Source organism: Ostrinia nubilalis, chromosome Z (assembly GCF_963855985.1).
Source record: "Ostrinia nubilalis chromosome Z, ilOstNubi1.1, whole genome shotgun sequence".
Taxonomy (NCBI): Eukaryota; Metazoa; Arthropoda; class Insecta; order Lepidoptera; family Crambidae; genus Ostrinia; species Ostrinia nubilalis.
Window position 1 is genome coordinate 5,199,031 of NC_087119.1, and position 22,655 is coordinate 5,221,685.

The window sequence follows — 22,655 nt, forward strand, 5'->3', positions numbered from 1 at the left end:
ATGTGCAATCCGGCGAAAAAATCGGGGTGTTGTCCGGTAAAAAAACGGATGTTAACAAGCGGCCTGCCTGCTCGGTGATAATGATAGCACGTACGGAAACAGAACACGTATAACGCCAGCTGGTTGTCGATTGGGTTTCGATTGAACTGTGGATTGGTCTCTACCAGAGTAAAAACAAATGAGTAGGTCATCTTCATAGAAACGCCCGAGCGCGGTTTGTATGTGAGCGCGCCAATACGTATGCGGCGCGCACGCACACACTGACAAAATTTAGCGTTGATTACCGGTGAGGTGCCCCGAATTTTGTCAGTGTGTGCGTGCGCGCCGCATACGTATTGGCGCGCGCTCGCATACAAACCGCGCTCGGTGCGTTTCTATCAAGATGACCTACTCATTTGTATTTACTCTGTCTCTACGGAGTGTATGCATCGAAACTAGGCCAGATAGTAATCACAACAAGCATAGGTATCTACATTATTTACCTACTATTGGAGATCAACATTACAGCAGCATATTTACCTGTACTATTAATTGGAGATCAACATGACAGTATAAAGAATGTATACCAACCTTTGCAATACCTTAAATAATAACTATTGATTGATTGATATTTTTGGAATAATGAGAAACACTTAAAAATAATACTTGTAGATCTTATGTTAAGGGCGTACGTATGAAACATAATAATTAACTTTTAAAAAAAATAAAACCGACTTCAAATGCGTGAACACAAAAAAAAACTAAAAATTAAAAATATTGCGTATAAAAAAGTTCATCCCCAATTTTCCACCCTTGGGGGTGAAATATTTTCTTCAAATTCGCATGAAACCACCCTTTTGATAATACCTATTCAACAAAAAAATAATCGTTCAAATTGATTTATAATCGGCGGAGATATTGCGTATAAAAAAGTTCATCCCCAATTTTCCACCCTTGGGGGTTGTTTTTTCTATTATTAAATTTAAATGGGACCACCCTTGAGGTATTACCTATACGCCGAAAAAAGATTTGTTCAAATCGGTTCATAATTGGCGGAGTTATCGCGTAACAAACATAGAAAACAAAACACTCGTCAGTAGACGTGAAAAACAATAAACAACAACACATTGACCTTATTATGTAGGTATCACTTTTTGACTCAAGTGCTTCTAAATGTTACATGTAAAAATGTTTTAATTTTGTGCCCTTCCATTAAAGTACCTACTCATTTAGCTTTTATGACGTTTCTATTTTAAACAAATGTAATTGTTACTGTAAAAGCTCGAACTACGGTTAATCTTAAGATTTAAGTGTAAGTCTTAGGATTTACCGACATGAGTTGGTAAATGTAAGTATTTCTGAAAATACGACGATTTTTTCGAGCTTTTACCATTCGAATTCAGTATATGCTAGGTTTTACCTCTGTCAGCTGGTAGATGTTGGTTTTAGGAATAAAACAATGAGTAATTCTTAATGGGGAATTATAAAACGATCGACTAAAAAATAACTTAGCGACTGATGATGGCATACTTACTGTTTTAATAACTTGAGCGGTATGAATTTGAGTAAGCGAAAAATTAACTTAACTAACGACGAATATTGATTAATATAATCAAATGCAGAACGAGCTTACAAAAAGTGGGTTTTGTTTAATCCATTTTAGATATTAAAATTCTGTCCGTGCGACTACATTACTAAGTGAGCGACTAGAAATACAAAGAGGGCAACTTCAATATTAAGATAGATTCGATTTTTTCCAATTGAAGTAATTTCTGATGATGATGATGATGATGAGATGCGCTGAGCACGTTATGACATGTTTTGTTTTTCAACATTTACCGTGCCATTAATGTAAATCCTAAGATTTACTAACGAAATGGTGGTAAGAGTTCGAATCGCAAACCTTTTGGGACATTTACCATTAGAAATTGGTAGATCTTAGGTTTTACTGGAATATCTTAGGATTTACTGCAATTCGAGCTTTTACAGTAACATAATCATTGTACCAGCCCAGGGCTTTCCAAACCATGGCCCGCGGGCCGCGTGCTAAATGATTATGATTAAGATTATTAAATCGAAATACCTACAGGTCTTCATTGACAGATACTTCACTTAAACATGGACTGCGCCTAGCTACTACTAATATCGAGGTTGATATTGACAGAAATGTAAAATAAATAAATAAATAAATAAATAAATCTTTGGACAATTTCACACACACAAAAAAACAAATTAATGAAAAAGTAGATAAATAATAAATAACGATATTATTAGATTACCCGTATTTTATTTTTATAAATATTTTGCGGCCCACTAATGTATTTAGTCATTTTTATTGGCCCTGGGTCCCATCTAGTTTGGACACCCCTGTACTAGCCTATTATGCGATCAATATACAGCCTTCTGGAATATCAGGTTGACCGATCAAATATAAAAAACGATCAAAATATTATTTACGGACCAATAAAATTAAAAACAAAAACGAAATAATGGTGTATTTGCTTACAAATGAACTTTGTCTTTGTTATTTATCTGCACAGGATCTAAGATTAAAACTCCGAACAAATTACAGTAGGTATAGGTAGGTACGAGTCCGGCAAAATTATTTAGCTTCGATATACCCAAAATATCGCCGTCAGCGTTCTGTGTTTGTTTTAATTAATACCCGGCTAAAATACGTAATTTCCCAACCTCTTGTAGGTATCGTTAGCAAAAAAACCCGATGTTTACATTTTGAGGCATGGAAATTCAATTGTATTGTAAATATTGGACTATTTTCTGTTTTGTGTCTTGTTTACTCTTTATGCCGTGTTGTTATCGTTACCCGAGCACAAGAACAATTACTGCTTTGTCATTTCCATTGGTACTGATTTTGTTATTTATACGATAGCGTCAAAAAATTACCCTTTGTTGTGCTGCATTGTATAAACCTATTTTATGGAATAGGCTACAAAAAAAGATGAGAGCCAGGAACCAAAAACAGAACTTTAAAGTAGTAACATAGTGTGTAAGACAACAGTCTAACTTTAAATCTGAGCTAGGTTTTGTTTATATTGTACGTACTCAAAGCCAGTCTAAACATTAGGGTTGGGTTATTAAACCCAAGGAAAATTTAAGTCATCCGCCGAGTATTACCCTAAGTAATAAAGTTTTGGACCGAAATCCTTTTTAAGATGAAAGCAAATATTTGTATCAAAAGATACTTGGAAGATGCAGACCCAAGACGCTATCCTCGATAAAAACCTTCGATCGCTTTTTATGGAAGAATAAGGTAATTAAGAAAACCCAATAGATATCACAAGTTAAAGAAGGATTCAAAGGCTACTTTGCTACAGGCTGAGAAACAAATTAGCAAAAATTCTGAATACCTACAGTGAACTCAGGCCACTACCCATTTTCCGAATCTCGAGAAAATCGTTTTAGATTTTCTTTCTTTCTTCCCCCATACTGTTTCCGCAATACCGAAGTAGGTAACTCACATCGAGTAGGTATTTGTATGTATTTTATTACTAAAAATCTACTAAAACTAAATTAAAAGCTGAAAATCCGGCGAAAATGTATATTTCAAAGATATTCCACCGGTTTTCAACCAAAGGCATCCAAATCCAAAGATTTTCCAATTGATCGCTTTATACAATGTTGGTTGAGAAACAGTAAACTAAGCTTTGGTTTGGTTGAGAAAAAACTAAACAAGAAATAAATAAAAAATCTGCGAAACGTGCTTTTCCCCGAGTATTTTAAAATAAAGTGCGAAATAACTTGAACACCTTTCAACCACTACGTTGAAATTGACATTTTATTGGTCCATTTTTTACACCTCTAACGAATGCCCGACATCCTTCCATCCCTGCATTTTCCTTTGTAATAACGAGATAGGAAAAATACAAAATATAAGTATTTTCATAGGAAATAGCGTTTTGTGCATAATACTTTTTCTTCTTTAAGTAAGAAGCAGACGCTGTAGTCTTACCCACTTAATGTCGACTTAACATGCGCCGTTGAAAGAGAGAAAATAACGCTTAATGTTGATGGTTACGGGACTATTCCCACCTCTGGTTCCCACCGCTGCAACTCCTGTGTAGCTAGGATCTATACTTGACCGCCAATAAAAACCCAACCAGTGAAGGTGAAGTTTGTCCAGGGGAAAGATAAACTGCCATTAGACCCGCAACGAAATTAATCAGAAGTACATTAAATGAGGAGTACGAAGTTAATGTTCAACTTCGATGTTGATGGTTATTATTTATATGTTTGAATCTATCTATGGAGTAGATTAAATTCGTCGCGTTTTCCATGCAACCATTCCCGGGATTAATCAATTATCACTGGTTTTTAGCCATTTAATAGACAGTTTAAGAGCAAAGTGTGATATTGAGTAAAAGTTTACACAATACCAAGGCGATACATTACTTAATTTGTCTATTAGGGAAACATATTCTTGAATCTCCTTCTCTCTCTATTTTACTCAATATAATATAAATATATTATGTAAGATGAGACAACAGGAAGCTTGTAGTAACTAGAACTCATCTTCAGTGAGTCTTTTTAGGACACTGTGCGTCTGCTCTGCTCATAATCTCTCATTATTGTTTTCTTAACGCAGAGACCAAGACAAACAATAGGGTGTCTTTTATAAATATTACATTGTAATAACAAGCAATCGACATAATTTACATTAACCTACGACCTAAAACCTATGCAATTGAACAAATAAATAAAGCTTAAGTTATTAAAAAATAAAGTCATTTTATTAGGTCATGCCATAAATTATTTAAATGGATCCATATACGAGTATTACCTTTTTCGCTCTCCCATTTTTCCTCCATGTAAGCCAAGAATGAGGCAATTGTGTTTGAGATGTTTATCTTTTTAATTTCTATCCATTAAATAGGTTAGGCCTGACCTCTACGGAATTAAAACTGATAAGACTCAAACTGTACTTAGCGTTAGAGCCAAAATCACAAGATGCGTTGCGGCGTCGGTGCGACGCCGGAGCGGTGTCACTAAATCGTCATGAGGTACGACGCCGGAGCGGTGTCATTGCGTCGTCATACGGTGCGGCGTCGCAACGCATCGTGCTTGACTCTCAAAGTACTTAGCGTTAGTACAAAACATTATTTATTCAGTAGCAATTGTGTGGCTAAGAAAAATAAAATCCAACTAAAACGAATAGCGGTGAAACATGAAGGTGTGATAAGAAATATTTTTTTCAAAGGCTTTTGTTCAATATCGTGTTTAAACGGCGTGTCTCCGCGCTCCAATTCAATTAACCTTGCTTCGCTCGCAAATATTATATAACCGAACAAATAAATTGTTCAACTTTGTAACTCAATTAAACATTTTATAAATATTCGGCAGAATCAGATTATGTATAGATCTACGCCAAGTGAACTTTGAACGAATAGATAAAATTAATTACGAGTACATGGCATTTCCACATTTATTTGTGCAGATTAAATCACTAGATACTCGTAGTATAAACTTGTAGCCTCTTTCCGCTGTCTGTCCCTTAGATCTTTAGAAGTACGCAACGGATTTTGATGCGGTTCTTTTTAAAAGATAGAGTGACTCAAGAGGAAGGTTTATAGGTATAAAACAAGCATATTATAAAAGAGAAAAGTCGAAAAAATTCCATTGCAACCGTGCGAAGCCGGGGCGGGCCACTAGTAAATGAATTAAAAGAAATATATGCTTTTTATATTCTGAGATAGGTACTATAAGTGAGTACCCACTGACGTCAGATGTTACCAGCAGTTACACGCAGTTTTATTTAGCTTCAGGCAATGCAATTAATACAGCTAATTTACTTTGTTCATGAAACGTGAAACGAATATAATTCATTTTCCGCTATAATTACACTTTGTTGATTTAACACATTAATTGAGAACTTTTAATTATTTGTTCATTTGTGACACCGTGGTAAATGCGCAGACAAAGGTTTAAAAGTCTGGATGTCCTAATTTTAGGTTACCCAAATCTCTACATCAATCTCTACAAGGTATGAACCTGTTAATCCCAGGCATTTTTGTGTCACCTTCACGTTTATGCCTAGGTCCATGAAAAGTAACTACGTTAGGGCTAAACTCAGGTGGATTAAAGTAGGATTTATATTTGTAGGCGTGTTACATTGTAACGCATGAGTATAGGTTTCATAAAGTCACACACACGGACAGGAATAGTTACACACACAGACACAGACAGGAATAGTTACACACACAGACATGTCAGAAGTTATCAATGCAACGATATATTAAACTCTACTTTAAACATCACCATCCTAATATAAAACCGATTCCGTTCTGATGAGCCACGACACAATACGGTTGACAAACATAAATTCATAAATCCATCTTTATTCTAACATCAGTATTTTCATCATCAGTTCAGCCATAGGACGTCCGCTGCGGAACATAAGCCTGAACATAATTTATGTTGAAGAATTATGTCTATACTTTCTATACATATTATTATAAAACTGAATAGTTTGTTTGGTTGAACGCGCTAATATCTGGAGCTACTTGTTCGTTTTGAAAAAAAAATGTGTTGTATAGCCCATTTATAGATTTATCTTTATTTAACTTCATCCTTCGGTCAATGGGGCGGAGCAGTAAAGATAAATGTTACAAACGGGAAATATTATTCAAACTATTTTCACGCGTACGAAGTCGCGGGCACAGCTAGTTTGTAGTAAAACAATTCCTTACCACATCCCAAATACAACGAACCTCGAACACTTCCATTACTCAAGGAAGGGTCACTTAGAGCGAAAGATTTCCGGACAGAGCAATTTATCAATCAGGTTTCAAAGTATTTTTAATTGTTATCGATCCCTTAGGTCTGATTCGACCTTTTAGCATGTCGTAACATCCTTTATTAAAAGTTGACACCTAATTGACGATTAGGGATAATATTATGTACGAATTGGTTGTTTGCTTTGTTACCTAATATAAATGAGTAAATAAAATGTATTGTTAAAGGCTGGTGGATGTCTAATAAATAAAACACTGGATACTTAACCCTCGCTGTACGAGGTGGGGTGTGACACACCCCAGTCCTTTAAAAATAGCCACAATTTTAAAAATTTGCAAGTGCTGAATTTGAAATTCTCAGTAGCTGGAATTATGACACTGCTGCTTCGATCAGCGTTGCAAAATTAGTCCAGCGGTGACTACCAACTGAGTTACATGCCTTTAAAGTGCGTGTGGGTGTCACACACCCCACCTGGTACGGGACGTTGTTAAAAAGTTTAAAAAAAAATCTAACAGTTTTTGTGTAATTTATATATTTTTAGCTTTGACAATTGAATAAAATTCAATACAAATATTATTTTTCGTGATTTTTACGGTATCAAAATTTTCAAGCACTTTTAGTCAAATGAGATGACTTTTAGTGCGAATCTGGAAGTTTAGTACTGAGATCCGAAGATGTATGTGAATATACACTTATGGGCTACAATTTATACTTGGTGATACAATTTATGGGCTACTGAAATGGAATAACATATTTTATAAATAAATAAAATTGTTACGCTCCCATTTTATGCATTGAGCATACTCGTTTTCTTTCATCAGAATTGTGGTAAATTTAAAACCGATGATCAAAACAAATTTATACCCGTCCAGTTTTTAATTTACTTTTAAATTATAAGTAAATACTTGTACTTTGTTAAATAAAAACGGTTGTCATAATTAAAGGCACTAATTTAAAATTATACATAGGAAACTGATTCCTAAATTACAAGAACAACGGAAATTGTGTCTTTTTGTTTTTTTTATAATAAAAATGTTATAATACATATTTTCAGCTCAGAGCATTTCTTAAACCTAATTAGCATACGTGAATAATCAATATTAAATATTAAATTCCACCTAAAAAAATGTTGAATGAAAATTTTATCACTTTGTATATTGGGGTGTGTCATACCCCACCTGGTACGGGACGTAACTTTTAGTCACCTCGTACACGGAGGGTTAACTTTCACATTATATTGCCTCATTTTAAATACAATTCATCACTTATCACAAAAGCGCGTGGAGTCCTCCGCGCGTCCCTTTAATCTGACTTTTCTAGTGTGACACTATGACAGCGGCTCATTGGCTATAACGATACCGTTATTAACGTTTTAGATTTTTCACAATCAACAGTATGTCTGTAATAGAGTTTAGTTCAAATTAAATATTGATAGTGGTGAAAACAAAATAAGAATCCATATTCACACACAAACCTGCACTCTGAAATTCAGCAATATGACTTCACTTAAAACCATTTTGGGTTCGCTGTAACAGGCAGGAGCGTAGGCACTCAGACTTATTAAGCCGTTTTAAGCAGCTAACGTGCTTCATGCTCAGAGCACTGCTCCAGTCGGTAATCATGACGTCACAACACGCTTAGGGACATGAATAGGGACCACCTTTGCATGAAGCCTGAGCAATAGCTGCGCTTGAATCTAATCTCGGACAACGGCATGTGGTCTTTGTGACCGGATCACAGATAATAGCAGTCTCATTCTAACACAAGTTTTACAAACTTAAAAGGATAAGACTCACAACATTTGTTAAGACTTATATAAATAATTTTGAATTTTAATTTTTGAATTTGATGTCTCTCGTGATTGTTTGAAACTACGTTGCGTGTTGCAGAAACTATATTCATCATCATCATCATCATTTCAGCCATAGGACGTCCACTGCTGAACATAGGCCTCCCCCAATGCTTTCCATGTTGATCGATTGGTAGCGGCCTCCGTCCAGCACTTCCCTGCTACCTTTACGATGTCGTGGCAGAAACTATATTATAGTCAGTCAACTTAAGTCAAAAACTCGCAAAACATCATAATGCAGGAATTGTTTAAAGAAGTTTTGTTATGCACTCGTAGTAGGCTTTTTTCTCAGAGTATACATAATTGGAAGTATACAAAAACGTTTCTTCCTCTCTTATTCAGTCCGAATATTGTAGATTGTGTAAGAAACAAGAAAATATTTTGAGTTTTTGCTTTAATACGAGTACATGTCATAAAACAGTGAAGTAAGTGTTACTGCTCATCTCAGATGAGCTTACGAGACCTCCGAAAGTTATAAGCACCTTGAGTACCTACTTGTGATACTTGTAGAGCCAAGCGAGTGCTAGTATTCTGTTCTTGTTAGTAGCTTAATAAACCTATAAGGGGGTGTGTAGACACTGTTTTGGTTTAAACTCAGATACTGCTTACCTATAGTGTTCGCAGGCGCCCCACTAGGTGGAACGACGATCTGGTGAAGGTCGCGGGAGGTGCCTGGATGCGGGCGGCGCAGGACCCGTCCTTGTGCAAATCCTTGAGGGAGGCCTTTGTCCAGCAGTGGACATCGTTCGTTCGTTTCAGCCGAAAGACGTCCACTGCTGGACAAAGGCCTCCCCCAAGGATTTCCACAAAGACCGGTCCTGCGCCGCTCGCATCCTAGCACCTCCCGCGACAGTGGACATCATTTGGCTGAAACGAACGAACTGCTTACTCATGCATATAATCATGCATAAGATAAAAGTTAAAAACAACAAAAAATGCCCTTCAGAATTTTAACTGATTAAAAGAAGATAAATAAGAAAAATCTTGTTAAACTAACTAAATATTATCTGTATCTACAAATTACCGGAATGAATCAATTAAACAACTTCATCAAATAAAACAAATAATAAATTGTTGCCTAAATGAATTCGTTAATGGGTTTTTATGATAGCAGCATCACGATTTTAAAATGTTATTATCAACTTGATTTCCCTTGCGAGTTTGTGTATTGTTTAAAGTTTCCAAGTAGGTAGGAGTACTTAATATCAATTGATATTACAAATGTTTTGCTCTATATCGGTGTAAAAATTAACAAAATCTATTTGCTTTTACCAGGTAAATGTAGTTTATTGTGAATTTAGCTAACATTAAAAAAACATGCTAATGCACACGTTTCTAGCTCTTGAGAACCTTTGTAGTCTTACCATTAAAGAGCTTTCATTAAATTAAAATATTGCGAATTTCCCTAAATTGCTGACTCACCACGAATCCTATAAATCTAAACCAGAGAGTTATTATAATATTGCGTGAGAGGGCGCGTCAATGCCATCCACTACAAAACTGCTGAATTTAAGTTCAAAATTACTCGTACTAATTAATAAAAGGTGTTTAATTACCCTTCATTTGAGAATGCATAATTTGGCATTTAAATGTGTATTTTGTATAATGTTGAATTTTTATATGGTTCATTGATAAAAATTTGGTTTCAAGATCTTATTAGGTATTCGATATACAATTAATAATTTCACGCACTCATTATAATATTGAATTTAAAAGCTATTAAAAAAAAGAGTTTTGTGTGGAGTGCCATTTTGGTTGTGCCCTACTGATTAAAATAATTGAACTAACTTTTGTTCGTCACCTAATGCAAAAGAGTACAATACTGAAAATCAAAGAGTTTACGATTTCTGCAACAACACTAACAACTATCGCAACAATAATCCAGCCCAAACCTACTTAAAATAGTTATCCTAACTAAGCACGGTTTGTTAGTACACACGACAGCACATCAGGCTACCCATTTTTTTTGCAAACTCGCCCATCGCACAAAAATCCACAGTGGTTACGTTGACGTGCCGTTATCTGTACATACTCGTACTGTAAACTGGTAGTACACAACTCCACGGAATAAGAATAATTTTAACACTCATTTTATTCAACAAGTTGGTCTAAAGAATAAGGACTATGTGCACGACTTCCTCATTATTTTGCATTGAGGCTGTAACTGAAAACATTTTTGTCAATAAATTACAATTTAACTAAAAACACTTCCCTGCCCTTTTATACCTATGTAATTGGTTACCATTCCTGAACTCGATATGTTTAACTCGAAACCAAATCTCTTTATGGACACATTGGCTAAATCTTGGTTTGACGGTTCATCAGCAGTTTAGTGTAGGTATAGATCTTAATTTAAAATAACTCTCTCATGTAAGCGAATTGGCTTTTGTTGTTTAATTGTAGTGCTACACATATTATTATGCGAAAACATGTAAATGGTGTATAGTTTCGCAGTGGTTATTAATCTGTTATTGTTTCACTGTATGTATTCCGAACAAAATAAAATAAAATAAATAAATAAAATAAAATGTCTGAGGGTCCTCCACCTGGACATGAGCTCCCCTGGCTTACCTGGAAGTCTTTAAATAGACTTCGGACGCAGCCCGCAGGTCGGCCGTAGTAAGGACAATCTGTTCAGGTGTGGAATTCTTGGATGGCTCAAACTTGGAGTGTAAGTATGGTTTTGTTCCCCGGTCGACGAAGCACATGATGTCGTGCCCTGCGTGCTCAAACAACTGCACGCAGAAAGATTTAATAAAGGCTACTGACAACGCTACTCTTGTGGCAGAGTTTTGGGCTGACACTGTGTACGTTTGTTGTCGACACGACAAGAAGAAAACTAAAACACTATTTTAAAGAATAACCTGGAGTCCGAGTTACATTGTAATTTTCAATATCACTAAAGCAAATCGTTTACAAACTCGGACTAAACGAGCGTAAAGGTTTAAAAACACAATGTTTATTTATAGCGTTAACGTATTGCCTACTGTTCAATTACCAATATAATCATTATTCCGATATAACCCATTAGCGTGATTCATTAAGGTTTTGTTTCTCTTTTTCTAATCTTATCTCTAATAACGTGGTTAATGGTGTTATTTATTATCACAAAACGCTGACGTAAGGCAAAAACAATGTAATCTAAAACGTTGGTACTTTCTTATCTAAATATACTTAAAGTCCCCGCAATGAAACAATTATGGCCAAAACCCTTGTGTACAAAATAATCCTCCTAAATTAAGATTAGAATCCTTGACGGTGTTGGATAATTACGAAGGATTTTTATTCAATCCCCTGTGTTTCGGAATTAAAAAGTAATTGTTTTGGAATTACTTTTGTCTGTCGGATAAATTATAAACATTATGGTTTTATACAATAATGCTGTTAGTCCCTGATACAGGGTGTAATCTATACTTATAATAAATCTGTAGAGAGGTCAATTCTGTACATGAAATATATTTTCAAAATAACTATCAGGGGGTGATTAGTGGTCGATACTGATGCCAAAAATGCAATCAGTAAAATTTTTGTCTGTCGGTCTGTCTGTCTGTCTGTCTGTCTGTCTGTCTGTCTGTCTGTCTGTATGTTCCTTATAGAAACAAAAACTACTCGACGGATTTTAACGAAACTTGGTACAATTATTCTTAATACTCCTGGGCAGGTTATAGGATACTTAGAAATTCCCACGGGAACGGGCATTAGCGGGAAAATCCTTTTGTATGAAAAATCTAAACCGCTTAAGTTAGACGCTTGAAATTTGGCAAGCAGGTACCTTAGTAAACTTAAAGCTTATTTATAACAGGATATTGCAAAATTCCTACGGGAACGGGAATTAGCGAGAAAAAACATTTGTATGAAAAAATCTAAGCCACGTAAGATAGACGCTTGAAATTTGGCATGCAGGTACCTTAGTAAATTAAAAGCTTTGTTGCAACAGGATATTGCAAAATTCTCACGGGAACGGGAGTTAGCGGAAAAAAACATTTGTATGAAAAAATCTAAACCGCGTAAGTTAGACGCTTAAAATTTGGCATGCAGGTACCTTAGTAAACTTAAAGCTTAGTTACAACAGGATATTGCAAAATTCCCACGGGAACTGGAATTAGCGGGAAATTCCTTTTGTATGACTGACTCACTGACATACCCACGCACAGCTTAAACGGCTAAACGCAGGCACTTAAAATTTATAAGGGACGTAGCTTAGGTACCGTAGAGGTGCACTAAGAAAGGAATTCCCGAAATTTCCACAGGAAAAGGAATTACCGGGAAAATCCTTTTGTATGAAAAATCTAAACCGCTTAAGTTAGACGCTTGAAATTTGGCATGCAGGTCCCTTAGTAAACTTAAAGCTTAGTTACAACAGGATATTGCGAAATTCCAACGGGATCGGGAGTTAGCGGGAAAAAACATTTGTAAAAAAAAATCTAAACCGCGTAAGATAGATGAAGGGGGTAAAACGGGATCCACGCGTACGAAGTCGCGGGCGGCCGCTAGTCTAAAATAAGTGCAGAGTAAAATCGTACGCTATGTTACATAATACATTATCGAATATTTTTTACCGAGTTTTTCTAAATCTATGGCGTGTGCTTATTGCATTATATTAGGTAAAAACTAAAAACAAAACTTTCTCATTCAGCGATTCAAAATACCTAAGGTAGCATTTTTTTATCCACTACGAGGAATTACTACTACACAGCTGAGTTTATTTAGCCGATAAAGCTATTTTCCTTAATCATACCATTTGCCTTCATTTAAGTGCAACTATGCTGATTAATACTCCCTGAGCATTTAGTAAAGCTCTACATAGGCTCTTTAAAGGTTCTTTAGAGGCCATTAGGTTAGTAGAAATAAATACAGCAGGGTAATTATGAACAGCCTACTGCTTTTTAAAGGTAACACTGTCGAAATAACTGAGTTAGTTTGCGTATTATTTCGCTAATTAATTTATGTGGTTGGTGAAGACTGTCACTGTTCTTTAGGTGCTAATGACTAACAGCCGTATTCACAAACGATGCTTGCTTAAGTGAACCAGCAAATCGAACTCACAGCGTTGAATAGAGCTCTGTGATTGGTCCAGGTTCGTGTGTCACCCTGTGCGTCCACGCGCATTGTGAGACCTCATAGTAATGTTTGTGAATACGAACGCTAGACTAGATTAACATTAGTTACGGTTGAAGTTAAAATTAAACCTTCTCTTTTTTGTTCCAGGAGACATCAAGAATTCCGCCGTCCTGGTGGATAATGACGAAATCATCCACGTCAACCAGGTACGTTATAATCATTATCATTATCTTAATAAAATCTAAGCTTCATTTTGTTTCCAGTATTTTTCTTTTCCAGAGCGATTAGTATCATAGTTCATGACTGTTAGTACTATCAACTTTCATCTTCAAACTGGTAGCCCAACTCCCGGGGGGGGGGGGGGGTCACCAGACCATTCTGGGGGGGAGGGGAGGGGATGCAGGGTGTACTTTGAGATCCGTATTCACAACGCGTCACCAATTTATGACTTTCAAAAAAGTTACATGTCGATAAAAGCTTTTGTATCTGGTGTAGTTAACTTATTTATAACATTAGCATTGATAATATAATCTTCTTTTTATTATACAGGGAGGTAAATGGGTATATGAGCCGACACTATAAATGGTATGGTGAAGTCAGAAATTTGATATCATCATTTTAATTTTTTTAATTTTCATACAATATAAATTGTATAAAATCCGATTTGTATGAAAATTAAAATAATCAAAATGAAGATATCAATTTTCTGACTTCACCATACCAATTATATGCCCATGTTAACATGGGCTAGTGTCGGCTCATATACCCATTTACCTAACACCCTGTAGAGAAATTATATTTTTACAAAATTTTCATTATTAAACAGAAAGTTTAAAAAATACTCTCAGATAAATTACGTACCAGTGCTCTTCACGCTTAAAAAATAAATTTGAAGGTACACACACGACTTACACTACCGTGCCAGTGAGCATTTTCGTTCAGCTCGCAGGTTCTAAAATGCACTTAACATAAACGTTAACAGAATTTATAGTGAATTTCTTTAATGGGAATGTAAATTGGTTGCTTGTGTTGTAAGAGCCATAAGTCCACTCGCGCGTGAACACACCGCTTTCTGCGGAAATGAAGCACAGGAATGCTATCTTTATGAACTACAGAATAATGGAAGAACTTGGTTTCAAATATAGATATTCCATTCTACGTGTAAGTAAGTATACTTAATTTGATTTGATTTCAGTATGTTGTAAAAGTTTAATAATTTATGTAGGTACATAGAGGCGTTTTCTTTTGCCTTTGATCTCTTTCAGAGTTTTCTAATTAAAGAGCACACATTACTTTTTACGAATTATTTACTCTTCTTTGTGTTGTCATGTTTATACCTCAATTTTCATAGCAACTTGTTTATTAACATCACTAAAGGATGATAAAAAACGTATTTGTTTTTATCTCAAAAAATTTACATAAATTATATCTAGCACGCGCCTGAATGTGTGTGTTATGAATTCTAGAGGCTTGTTACTTTATCAGTTATTCATGCTTATATTTCCAAAGATAAATGTATGGCTGAGCTATCAATAATTTATATTCGAAACCCATTTCAGTACAATTGAATATCTTGTTGGCCTTAAGGGATTACATTCGACGTGGCCTCAATGCGATCCTCACGCTCCACTTTTTAAAATGTAATGAGAGGAGGAGAGAGAGAGGATTTTTTGTGTCTGAAAATCATTCATCGTCGCATTACCTTGTATGTACCTACCATGAAACCTAATGCCAATCTATCCCTGCACGTCATGTTCCCGCACTTTGTCGATTTTTCACTCTCCGTAGGAGTTATAAGATTACCTGCATATCGCCGTAAACACTTTACACCGCTTGCGTTCATTAACTTCACTTAACTCGATCAACTTCACGCGAGATAAAATTACTTATCGTCCAAGAATAAAATGAAGCGTGTTGCGTGGCCTACATCGATATTGAGTTTTCTAGAAAATCCAGTTTCTTGCAATTAGTTTAGCGATAAGACTTAAGGGAGGCACGGCCCTGTTGCCGAGGTACAGCACTGATTCACTTAGGCTGAGTTGCACCACCTAACTTTGACCGTAACTATGACGATAACCAGTGCTTTTTAAGGAGTTTGACAGACTTTTGACGTTTGTCAAAGTTAAAGTAAGATAGTGCAACCCAGCCTAAGTAAAATCTTATTTTAAATATTATACTGCTGTGTAAGTGATGTCAATATTAGTACGAGCATTTCACATTGTGTACGTTTGGTGGAAAAAAGCGCTCCAAGCACTTGTAAGTAAAATGGCTACTGCAGTTTTCGCCGAGAACACGTTTGCTATTATACTTAGGCTGAGTTGCACCATCTTACTTTAATTTTGACAAACGTCAAAAATCTGTCAAACTCCATACAAAAACATCGGTTATCGTTTTTACGGTCAAAGTTAGGTGTTGCAACTCAGCCTTAATAGTGTCGTGGTTCATTCATTTTTAGCAGTGACAGCGCTTACCGCTTTGCAACCGCCATTTGCGCAAGGGCTTCCAAGCTTTTTTTCCGCCAAACGCCCCCACTGTGTTAGCAACTTTTGGATTTGATCCAGTCTAGCTAGAATGGTTTACGTTATCCGACTAATCATAATACTTATACAGGGTGGAAACGATAAGTGATCTCACTCGATTATTTCTAAACTATACAAGATATCGAAAAACTGATTACTGATCCTGAAAGTGCTTCACGAGCTCTTTCAAACGATATCAGTAATAGGTTACACAATTAACTGGATCTATCCGAAAATTCAATGTTTTCAGCCTCCATACTAAATGTATGCCACTATGCCAGCCACATAATATTAGAAGTGTTATATTTTTTTATTTTAAATAATAAACACTTAAAATTAACTCGTAAATTGCATTCTTATTTAAAATTATTCATGGAAAACATTGGTTTTAAGCTTTACTTGCTATAATATTATCGAGACATGAGTGCCATGACTGTGGCAGTACTAAATGTATGGAAGCTGGAAACATTGAATTTTCGGATAGATCCAGTTTATTTTAGAACTTATTATTGGTACCGTTGGATAAAGCTCGTGAAGCACTTTCAGGATCAGTAACCAGTTTTTTAAATGTATGGAGACTGGAAACATTGAATTTTCAGATAGATCCAGTTTATTTTGTAAACTATTATTGATACCGTTGGATAGAGCTCGTGAAGCACTTTCAGGATCAGTAACCATTTATTGGATATCTTGTATAGTTTAGAAATAATCGAGTGAGATCACTTATCGTTTCCACCCTGTATACTCGTACTTAAATATAACGGATCAAAATAACTATAGAATCCACCTTAGTACCTATTAGTAAACCATTTTACAGTAAGGTAACTATTTATGGTGTACATTAAAATTATTTACTCGAAGCGAAATTCAGAACCGCAACCACAGTCGGCTAGTGTAGGTAGTCTGGTATGCGAACCACAACGTCGAGAAGCTACGGGCTATGTCAATGTTTGTCTGCCATATTATTTGGTTGCAATATGGTTTGACTTTAATAACGCCAAAGTCAAAAGGGAAATTCTGTGCCAACGTTGCAATTTGCATTTTTTTCAAGATTGCTGAAGGCTTGTGACGCTAACCATACTTGTTTGTACTATAGATTTTATATAGGGAAAATGTAGGAAAAAAGTAATCAAACTTGATCTTTTTTTGGTATCCTTCAAGATTAGATTTTTTATTATGAGCTTTTCCCGAAATAATGATCATTTGATCCGTCTCCAAAATGAATTATCAGAAATTTCAATTTGTATTTTATTTAAATCGAAGTCAACGCTGTGTTTAGAAGATAAACTGAAAAAGATATTTCATGCCAACCAATCTTCTCGAGTTTTCCAATTGTATGTTCTTACTTTATGTTTAAACATTCAATGCAATGTTTCTTAATCCCAACTAATATTATAAATGCGAAAGTAACTCTGTCTGTCTGTCTGTCTGTCTGTCTGTCTGTTACGCTTTCCCGCTTAAACCTCGCAACCGATTTTGATGAAATTTGGCATAGAGATAGTTTGAGTCCCGGGAAAGAACATAGGATAGTTTTTATCCCGGTTTTTGAAACAGGGACGCGCACGATAAAGTTTTTCTGTGACAGACAAAATTCCACGCGGGCGAAGCCGCGGGCGGAAAGCTATAATTAATAAACTCAATATTACTAGGTGCTTTACTTATTACAAAATAGTTTATTTTTATTGACGTTTCATTACTTAATTAAAAACTGTTATTTAACTGTCTCAGTCCACATAGGATCAAAGGCATTGTGAATAGAAAAATGTACTTTAAAAATAGCTTGGAAAATATTCTAGACATACTTATTTAATAACTTATTTCATATTGCTTTTCAAAGTTTACATTAACTGATCAGTGTGCCTACCATGAGTTTACGTTAGGTGTGCTCGCTAGCGACTGCGTAAAAAAATGACATTTAAATGTATGACATATTGTGCAGCGCCCCTAGCGGCTACTTTCAAGAAATAAAATCTTCATAGAATTTTTTGACGTATTCGCTAGCGAGCTCACCTAACGTAAACTCATGGTAGGCACACTGGGTCTTACATAACATTTTCCAGTTTTAATAACTGTTACTCTTAACTAACGAGTTCAATTAATTTGTTTCTAACCGAGGCTAATCGTTTTATTATTAGTTCTCAATAAGCAGACCGTAACAGCCATAATTTTATAAGAAAACGAAGAACAAAGGGTTTTTTGAGGCTTTGAGTCGAGAAAGGTTTGTTTGCATTAATCGTAATGAAATCTATTGTAAGATATTTTTCTCCTTCCTTATTATCCCTTTTAAGTCGTTGGTCTGGCTCAGGCCTGAAATTTCCGTTTTCCTAAAATGTATTTAAAGAGTTACATTTTATTGCTGCTATTCAGAATGTGAGCACGTCTTTTGCATAACGTCCGCTTCTCAAAATACTGAAATTATAGAGTAGAAGACCTTGTAAGACTGCACACATTTTAAATTGAAGAAATTTCGATAAAGCTGACAAAATAGGAATGCAAACATGAAGAGTACGTCGACTTTTTGAGAATTGTACATTTTAGGAAAACAGATATTTCAGGTCTGAGCCGTTGATCTTGGTATGATGAGAATCATTTAAACATGTATAATGGGAACTTCAATATAAGTTACTTAAAATAAGGCCGCATACAATTTTTGACTATGCACTGGCCACTAAGAATTATATTTTTTTTCACTGCCCAATTTCTATTCTCAATTGTTTTTTTTTAATCTAATAAACACGCACATTTACTTGCAGTAGCATCTCGCACGCACAGAATACATACGAGTAGACTGAGCCTAAGAGTAGAGCCCAGTAAATGCCATTTGAATGTATGCAGATTAAAAGAGTAAGTACGAAAGTTACCTCCAAAGAGAAGATTTGCATTATAATGTAGGTAAGGTATTTGTGAGTATGTAAAAACTTTCATTTCACGTTTTTACGTTTCTTTCAGTTTATACTGTATAGGTAAAAATTCAAAGCAAGTAATCCAGAATATTTTAACTAGATCTAATTTTTCCCGAGTATGGTTATTCCATTTTTGTATTTTAATTTTATGTAAAAGCTTTGCGTCTTTGTGTAGGCAGAAAAAAGCTTCAGTATGAGTGTCAAAGTTTCAAATGTCCAACAGCAAGGTATAATAGATGATCAAACGAACTTGCAAGTGAAGTTCGATTGCTATTATATGAGTCGCTTCATTCGAAGATATAATTATTTACAAAGTAGTCCCTTTATCCTACAGGCAACATCGCACGACTTTAGAGAGTATCTCAATTGACTTAAAAAACATCATTCGTTCGGTTCACTCGTTCGGCCGTTAGCGCCCAGGTTCTCATTATGTTTAGAGTGTAAATAAAGAACAAAACTTTTCCTTGGGTTACACCACACTTGCGTGTGTGGTTAACGGGTGGGAGGGTTCGTATATCTTCGAATGAAGCGACTCATATAATAGCAATCGAACTTCACTTGCAAGTTCGTTTGATCATCTATTATATTTCGTCGCTTCATTCTTTGATATAATTATTTACAAAGTAGATGTTCAGAGACAAAAGTTTTGTTCTAATAAAGTGCAAGGTAAGTTTCTAAAATAATAACCAAACTTAAATTAAATTAAGTACTATATTTGTGATAATTTAACTAACAAAAAATATTGTATCCATACAATGAAAACCAAAAATAATAAATAAGACTTCAGTATTATATAACTAATTACTATTTGTATGCCGCATTACGGCGTTTGCAAAATCACCTTCGCTTAATATTGGTCTATTATAGAAGCGAGCAAACGCCGTAGAAGTACTGGTCCAGCCAGCCGTCTTACAAATCGTGTCTATACTGAGCCCCGCGGCGCGGGCGGTCGAGGAAGCGGCGTGACGCGTGCTATGCGCGGTGAACGTGTTCACGTCAATACCACATTCGGCTAATAACTGCTTGATCCATCTACTGATGGATTGGGAACTTGCAGCTTTGTGGGGCTTTTTGTACGTTAATAACAATTTGTCTGCGTTCGAGGTCCTCATATTTTTTGTGACAAAAATGTAATCTTTGAGGGCTGAAGCAGGGCATATGTTTATTTTCTCTTGGAAATATGGTAAGAATAAGATGGGTTGATCCCGGCCGGGGCCGGAAGTCTTAATTATATCAGTTATGGCTATCTTAACACCGGTCTGAGTTATAGAAATATTGTCGATTTTAATAAGAGAAAGGGTTTGAACCCTATGTGCCGTACAGAGTGCTAGTAAAATGGTAAGTTTTTTAGTTATTTTTTCCATGTTCAGTTCTAAGTTAGGGTACCAATTAGAAATGTGATTAAGGACCAATTGTGGGTCCCAAGTTGTGGTATATTTAGGGCGACTTGGGTTAAGTTTGTATGCCCCTTTTAATAAACGTCTAATACATTCATCAGAGCCTATATTGTCGTCTAAGAAAAGTGACAATGCTGAACGGTGGCTGTTAAGAGAGCCATAAGAGCAACCAGAATTGAATTGTTGTGTTAGAAAAGACAGAACTAATGTTTTGGAATTTTCGAAAACCGGAATGTTATTAAGCGTACAAAATTCCCACCAAAGCTTCAAAGTGACGCTGTACTGTTTGATGGTATTGTCTGACAGTGACGCGAGCATTAATTGGAGAGCATTTGATGGTGCGCCGCGGCGTGCGAACGCCGCCCGCAGAGCCTCGCGGCACCCAGGGTAAGTTTTGGATGCAGCGGATGGTGCTTCCTGAAAGCGGATTGGAGCAGATACTTATGTGGGTTCAGAAAAATAATTTTTGAATCGAGAATACTATGCAGGAGGGGAAACCAAGGCTGGGATGGCCAGTACGGGAAAACTAAGATACCAGTAGCTTTGTCGTCTATGACTTTTCGTATGACTTTCAAAATCAATGAAAATGGTGGAAATGCGTAAAAAAACTTCGAATGCCAATTAATTGTAAATGCGTCGATTGCGACAGCATCTGGATCTGGTTTCCAAGATGTAAATATTTCGCATTTGGTGTTGTTGCGAGAGGCGAACAAATCGATTTCTGGACAGCCAAAACTATGTACTATTGACTGATAAGCTTCGTCACATAGTTCCCACTCCGTGTCGGGGTTGATCTTTCTTGACTCAGCATCGGCAAAATTATCTTTAGTATTGACGTATGATGCGTATAACCAAATGTTACGCATCTCGCACCATTGCCAAATGGACCGGGCTAAACTATTTAAATGCGGGAATTGGATACCGCCCTGGCGGTTAATATAACTGATCGCTGTGGTGTTATCTACCCGCAGTAATATAGCACAGTGATCCATTTCCGCAACAAGACTTTTTAATCCTAGAAATACTGCAAGAAGTTCCAAATAGTTAATATGGTATTCTAATTCCGCAAGCTTCCATCTCCCGTTAACCTTTTTCCCGTCACAGACCGCTCCCCAACCTGTACGGGAAGCGTCCGTGAATATTTCTTTTTTATAATTAAGTGTTCGCATTGGACAAAACGTTGTTGAAATATTGTCACGCCACCAGTCTAGATCTTCTAAGATTAGTGAGGGAAGCTGGATCTTGGCTTCATAATTATCGTTATGATTTAACAAAGCTAGAAATTTCTGGCGTTCTAAAGCTTTTGTGTATGTGAATCCATACCTAGCTGCGGGGCAAGCTGCAATTAGAATACCTATTAACTGTGCAAACTCCCGTATTGTACATTTTGGAAGTTTTGAGAACTTTTGGACCATTTGGGCGATATGCAAACGCTTTTCTGGTGGCAATGATATCGAAAAATGTTTTGTATCATATACAAAACCTAAAAACGTGCAAACTTGTGAAGGCGCTAAAGCGCTCTTCTCGTAGTTCACTACAAACCCGAGACACTCCAAAAGTGATAGGGTTGTTCGTACATTATCAATACATTGTTCGATATTATCGCCGATACATAATATATCGTCGAGATATATAACAGATTTATGTCCTTGTTGTCTAAGGTATGCAATAACCTCTCTCATTATTTTGGTAAAAACCCTGGGTGCCACAGATAAGCCGTAGGGCATAGCGGTAAACTCATAAGTACATAAATTAGTTGAATTCGGAGCTTGGAAATTAAATCTTAAATATTTTCGATCGTCTTCGCTTATTGGGATTAAGAGATAAGCCTCTTTTAGATCTATTTTAGCTATAAACCCGCCTTGAGGTATAAGTTTTAGAGCGGTCCTATAATCCTCCATTTTAAAGTGGGTACTTGTAATAAATTTATTTAAGCATTTTAAATTTAATATGAATCGCTTTGTGCCATTTGGCTTAGGGGCTAAGAATATATTAGATATGTATTGGCCCTGAACTGGAATACATTGTGAAACAGCTCCTAATTCAATTAATTTATCAATTGCCTCAGCCATCTCGAGTCTTTCTTCCGGAGTGAAGTTAGACTTGGGGACAATATTTTGCGTCACTTCCTGACAAAAGGGTATAGAATACCCGTATTTTATCCAATCTAAGACAGTTTGGTTGTTTGTTATACGAG

At 36.0% G+C, this 22,655-nt stretch overlaps 1 protein-coding gene across 1 annotated transcript in view; it reads left to right on the forward strand.

Moving 5' to 3' along the window:
* LOC135087041 (uncharacterized) overlaps nucleotides 1-22,655 on the forward strand; it is a 116,552-nt gene that overhangs the window by 38,315 nt on the left and 55,582 nt on the right. The window contains exon 2 of the mRNA XM_063981891.1: nucleotides 13,787-13,845. Within this exon, the coding sequence (XP_063837961.1) occupies nucleotides 13,787-13,845 (59 nt within the window). The remainder of the gene's footprint in view (nucleotides 1-13,786; nucleotides 13,846-22,655) is intronic.